At 45.4% G+C, this 6,000-nt stretch overlaps 1 protein-coding gene across 2 annotated transcripts in view; it reads left to right on the forward strand.

The window, feature by feature from the left end:
* The window catches only part of NIPSNAP2 (nipsnap homolog 2), a 49,401-nt gene extending 43,928 nt beyond the window's left edge, over positions 1-5,473 (forward strand). For both annotated transcript variants that reach the window (XM_063953777.1, XM_063953778.1), the window contains exon 10: positions 4,081-5,473. In XM_063953777.1, coding sequence (XP_063809847.1) covers positions 4,081-4,145 — 65 coding nt within the window. In that variant the 3' untranslated portion in view covers positions 4,146-5,473. The remainder of the gene's footprint in view (positions 1-4,080) is intronic.
* The last annotated feature ends 527 nt before the right edge of the window (positions 5,474-6,000 follow it).

Genomic DNA, 6,000 nt, shown 5'->3' on the forward strand with positions numbered 1-6,000 from the left:
TCCGTCTTTGAGGGTGTTCCAAGCTCAAAATGGAATCCCTGCGAACAGTGATTGCGGGCCTGGAGGAACAGGAATTTATGGTCTCCTTGGATATCAAGGACACCTATCTCCATATTCCGATTTGGCCGCCTCATCAGGCATACCTGCGATTTGCCCTGCTGGACGATCACTTCCAATTACGGGCCCTACCCTTCGGTCTGTCTACAGCCCCGAGGGTATTCACAAAGGTGATGGCGGAGATGATGCTCCAACTCCGGGTCCAGGGGGTCAATGTGGTCCCTTACCTGGACGATCTTTTGATAAAGGCAAGATCCAGGGAGCTTTTGTTGCTCCATATCAACCACACCATCAGTCTTCTGTCAGACCACGGGTGGATCCTCAACTTACAGAAGTCCCACCTGGAGCCAGCTCAGAGGCTCCTGTTCCTGGGGATGTTGCTGGATACTGTGGCCCAGAAGGTGTTTATACCAGAGGAAAAAGCGAAAACACTTCAGGAAATGATCCACATGGTGCTCCAACCTTCTCGAGTGTCCATCCATCTTTGCATAAGATTGTTGGGAAAGATGGTCGCCTCCTACGAGGTGATCCAGTTTCGGAGGTTATATGCCAGAACGTTTCAGTTGGATCTCCTGAGCAAGTGGTCCGGATCACATCTGCAGATGCACCAGATGATTCGGCTGTCACCTCAGGCAAGGATTTCCCTCCTGTGGTGGTGGCTACAGTCCTCCAATCTCCTGGAAGGCCGGAGTTTCGGGGTTGAGGATTGGACCCTCCTCACGCCGGTTGCCAGTCTGCGAGGATGGGGAGCTGTCACCCAAAGGACACAGTTCCAGGGCAGGTGGTCCGCTAACTAGGCCCTCCTCCCGATCAACATTCTGGAACTTTAGGCAATCTACAATGCTCTGCTTCAGGCCTCTCCTCTGCTCAGGGATCAAGCGGTCCAGGTTCAGTCGGACAATGCCACGGCGGTGGCGTATATCAATCGACAAGGAGGGACAAAAAGCAGAACCTGCATACGAGAGGTGTCAAGGATACTCCTCTGGGTGGAAAGAAATGCAAGAGCTATGCCAGCATTCTTCATTCCGGGTGTGGATAACTGGGAGGCGGACTTCCTCAGTCGTCACGATCTCCACCCGGGGGAGTGGTGGCTCCACCATCTAGTGTTCCAACAGATCATCGATAGGTGGGGTTGCCCACAAATAGACTTGATGGCTTCTCATCTCAACAAGAAGCTTCCCTGGCATTGCTCACGGAGCAGGGACCCTCGGAGTGGACGCTCTGGCGTCGCCGTGGCCTTACCGGCTGGTCTACCTGTTTCCTCTGATTCCGTTGCTCCCAAGGGTGCTAAAGCGAATCTGGAATCAGGGGGTCCAGGCAATTCTGATTGCCCCGGATTAGCCTCGGAGGGCGTGGCACGCGGATCTTCTGGACATGTCCGTCGAAGACCCTTGGCCTCTACCACTAAGAAGCGATCTTCTGCAACAAGGACCGTTTGTCTACACGGACTTAGAGCGACTTCGTTTGACGGCATGGAGGTTGAGCGGAACATCCTAGCTCACAAGGGCCTTTCCAAGAAGGTTATTGCTAGCATGCTTCAGGCCAGGAAGCCTGTGATGTCAAAACACTATCAACCTATCTGGAGGAGATATGTCTCTTGGTGCGAGGAATGCAGGTATCTGCCTGCTGAGTTTCAGTAGGGACGGTTCCTACGTTTCCTACAGGCTGGTGTAGATAAAGGCTTATGTCTGGGTTCTATTAAGGTCCAAATTTCAACCCTCTCCATTTTCTTCCAGAAGAAATTGGCAGTGTTGCCAGAAGTTCAGACCTTCTTGCAAGGAGTACTCCACATACAACCGCCTTTTGTGCCGCCTACGGCACCCTGGGATTCGGATGTAACGTTGGCATTTCTACAGTCCTCCTGTTTTTAAACCTGTGATGACGGTAGAAGACAAGTACCTCACATGGAAGACTGTGCTGTTACTGGCTCTGGCTTCTGCTCGACGTGTCTCAGAATTGGGGGCTTTATCGTGTAAAAGTCCGTACTTGGTCTTTTACGAGGACAGAGCGCAGCTCCGGACTAGACAGCAGTTCCTACCGAAGGTTGTCTCTGCGTTTCATCTGAATCAACCTATTGTGGTTCTGTCCAATTCTGACGCTACTGCTCCTCCAGAGGCATTGGATGCTGTGCGTGCCTTGAAGATTTGTCAGGCGCACAGCACGAGTCAGAAAAATGGATTCCTTGTTCGTGTTCTATTATGCGCAGAAAAAGGGTTTCCCTGCTTCAAGGCAGTCCATTGCCCGTTGGATTATGTTTACTATCCAACAGGCCTATGTGTCAGCAGCCTTACCTGTTCCTCAGTCTCTGAAGGCCCACTCTACAAGATCAGTGGGATCTTCCTGGGCGGCTGCCCGTGTAGTCTCTGCCTTGCAACTATGCCGAGCTGCTACCTGGTCGGGGAAGAACACTTTTGTGAAGTTCTACAAGTTTGATACCCTGGCCAAAGAGGATACCTAGTATGGGCAGGCGGTGCTGCAGCAGTATCCGCCCGTTCTGGAAGCTTTGGGACGTCCCCATCATACGAGTTTCCCCCAATATCCCTTATGGATGCTAGAGAAAATAGGATTTTAATACCTACCGATAAATCCTTTACTCGTAGTCCGTAAGGGATATTGAGTGCCCGCCTCAGTGCGTTGACTTTTCTGCAGGTTCTTGTTCTGTAGTTACCTGTTCAGCTGTTGCTGTTGTTGTTGCAAGCAGTTGCGGGTTGTTTATGTTGTGGTGTGCTGGTGTGTAAATCTCACCACCCTTTGTTGTATTGTTCCTTCTCTCATATATGTCCTTTCTCCTTCGGGCACGTTTTTACCTATAACTTCCTGTGGGCGGGGTCTTAGCGGGGAGAAGCCAGGACACCCAGTTGAAGAAATTTAAAGTGCACTGGCTCCTTTGGACCCAGTCTATACCCATCATACTAGTTTCCCCTAATGGACTACGAGAGAAGGATTTACCGGTAGGTATTAAAATCCAATTTTTTTCTTCATAATAAAATGGTGTTAAAAAAAATATTTAAATCTCTATGCCAGCGGTCCCTTAAGGCAGCCATGGCTACTCAATAATGCACAGGAACTCCTACTATTAATCTGAAGAAAAAAAAAATTAATACAAATAAAAATTGAAATGAAAAATAGCTGCGGAGCAGCCTTAAAAGATGTTGGGGTCTATTCACATAAAAAAACAAAAATTGAATTGCTACTTTACGGTTCGATGCGATATATAGCTGTAATAAGTAGCAATTAATGTATACTCACCTCTCCGGCGATGCCATCCAGGGGTCCAGCGGTGAGGTCTTCTCCAGGTGGATCCTTCTGCGATGCATGGCGTCAACCGGCGGGTCCCTCTGCACATGTGGCTGGCTGACCTCCCGGGAGGCCGTAGGGGCTGCTGGGAGGTCGGGGTGGCGGACCCAGCACGGGAACTGGACAGAGACCACAGCACCGATGTTCAGGTTGCGCCATCCTGAGATGGTGAACCTGAGCTCCGTGTAGAAGTGGAAGACTGAGCTTTCTGTTCATTCATGAATCGCACTCACCAAACAAAAGTATGGTGATGCTACTTAGCCGCGGAGCAGGGGCTGCCGCAGGAGAAGTCAGGGTCTTCTCCATGGTAACCTGCTTCGTTAATAGCACGAAGCAGAGAAAGTCCAGTTTTCCACAAAACAGGGCTTTTCTATTCTTTATGAATTGACTGCCTGGACACAAATTTAAAGCTGACCGTTTGAAGCACATTCCAGACTGGAGGGATGTAGAGGGGGAGGAGCCAATACCGCAAATTGTTTAAACATATGTGCCTGCCCCAAGTATGCGCCCTTTACACACAAGGTAACCGTAACTTCCTGAATGGATAAATGGATGAGTTTCTACGTTTTTTCCAGTATGTATTTATGTAGTGTTCCTTACAGTAATTATTTTAACATATTTAAATCTAAATTGCGGTAGAGTAGGAATCCTGCCCAGGATCATTTTTATAATAACTGCATAAATTAAAAACTCACTATATGTCACTAATTATTGTTTGTCTCTTAGTTCCCCTCATACAGGAGATGGAGTCCAGAATTATGATCCCACTGAAGAGTTCTCCTCTCCAGTAAATGCTCTCTGTGTCTTACTTGTGCCTCACCTGAAAAAGTGGCAAGCTTTCTGTGGATTACTTTGAAGATGTATGATGAACACTTTCAACTCCCAAGACAGAAGAGATCCAGGGAGTCACTAGTGTAATATATAATTCTATAGGTGTTAATAATTAAAACTGGCCAGTTCCCAGCTAATTTGTAAGCTCCCTAAGAACATTGATATAGTAATAACCACTCAAAAGATGAATGCCTGCTACTGGTTGCATAACACTATTCGCTCTGGTTCCAGTACGACTTTCCTCTGTAATAGAAACCTTTTGCAATTGCTGTTTCAGGGCCTACAATGAGTAGCAAGAAATCTAGCATATAGTCACTTGGTCATGAGGTTTTGTAAAATGAGTTATTTCCTATATTTTGTCATTCTAAAAGCTGTGCGCATTTGCATGCCTGTTCTACTGAGAGCCGCAAAACATGCTACTTTAGGTTTCCAAGTAGTCCATAAATCATGGTAAAAAAAAAAGGTGATTACACGCTAAAAACTTTAATTACATTTCTTTTTGCAACAAGCAATGCAGTTAATGGTTTTTATATAATGTGCCCCAACTTAATGACTGGTTTCTGTGTACTTTCTGTTCTTCTACAATTATACAGCTAATTAACCTGGTCTAATTCTGGGAATGGACAATGTTAGTAGTAGATCAGCCCCCAAATATCTAAGTAGCTCATTACTTTACTCTGACTATACAGCATACTTGGCCCATAGTTGATATTTATTTTGTTATGAACTCTTAAAATACTTTTTGTAACATTTATCATGGAACATCTTAAATTATACTTTAGCCCATAACCTTGCAAGTCTGTTACTATAATGTTCCAGTTAATCTGTTATATTAAAAAACAAAAACAATGTTTTTGCCATTTTCAAATGAGTTAGAGTATTACTGGAGAAAAGTTACAAACCCATATTGATTTTTTTTTTTTTCAGTCTGATCTAATTTGTGTAAAGGTCATGCTTCACTTTCCGAAAACTATTTAGTATTGTTACTCAATAAATTCTAGCCTATGTCAAACGTTTGCTGCAGAAATATAACAAAATTCCATAAAACAGCCATTTTCCCATCAACTGTATACTGCATATGTGTTTGCCAGGCCAAGCTTGTTGTTTTTCACTATGGAATATTACTGTATACTGTCATCATGGAAAGATACCATGGAAAATGTTGTCCCTGTATATGTAATTTGAAACAGATTCTCTAAAATAAGTTTCTACAATGTTACAATACGATAAGTCATCATGTGAATAAATATGATAACTGGTTACAGTGGTAATAAATAATTTTATTTTACATGATCTCACATATACTTTTATTTATACATAATTCATCTTTAACACTGATTTATATTGCCAGACCTCAAATCCTAGGGGGAAATGTTCTAAGCAGTGATAAGCGTGGAGAAATGGGGATCCGGTCTGAAGATCGACAGTGTCTGGGTCGACCACTATAGGTCGACAGGATCAGAAGGTCGACATGTTCTAGGTCGACAGGTCAAAAGGTCGACATGAGTTTTTGTTTTTTTTATTTTTATTTCTCTAACGTCCTAGAGGATGCTCGGGACTCCGTAAGGACCATGGGGAATAGACGGGCTCCGCAGGAGATAGGGCACTTTAAGAAAGCTTTGGATTCTGGGTGTGCACTGGCTGCTCCCTCTATGTCCCTCCTCCAGACCTCAGTTTTACACTGTGCCCAGAGGATGAAGGGCGCACTGCAGGGAGCTCTCTTGAGTTCTTTGCTACAGAAAGCATTTTTGTTTGGATTTTTACTTTTTCACAGGGAGCACTGCTGGCAACAGGCTCCCTGCATCGAGGGACTGA

Source organism: Pseudophryne corroboree, chromosome 2, assembly GCF_028390025.1.
Source record: "Pseudophryne corroboree isolate aPseCor3 chromosome 2, aPseCor3.hap2, whole genome shotgun sequence".
Classification (NCBI taxonomy): domain Eukaryota; kingdom Metazoa; phylum Chordata; class Amphibia; order Anura; family Myobatrachidae; genus Pseudophryne; species Pseudophryne corroboree.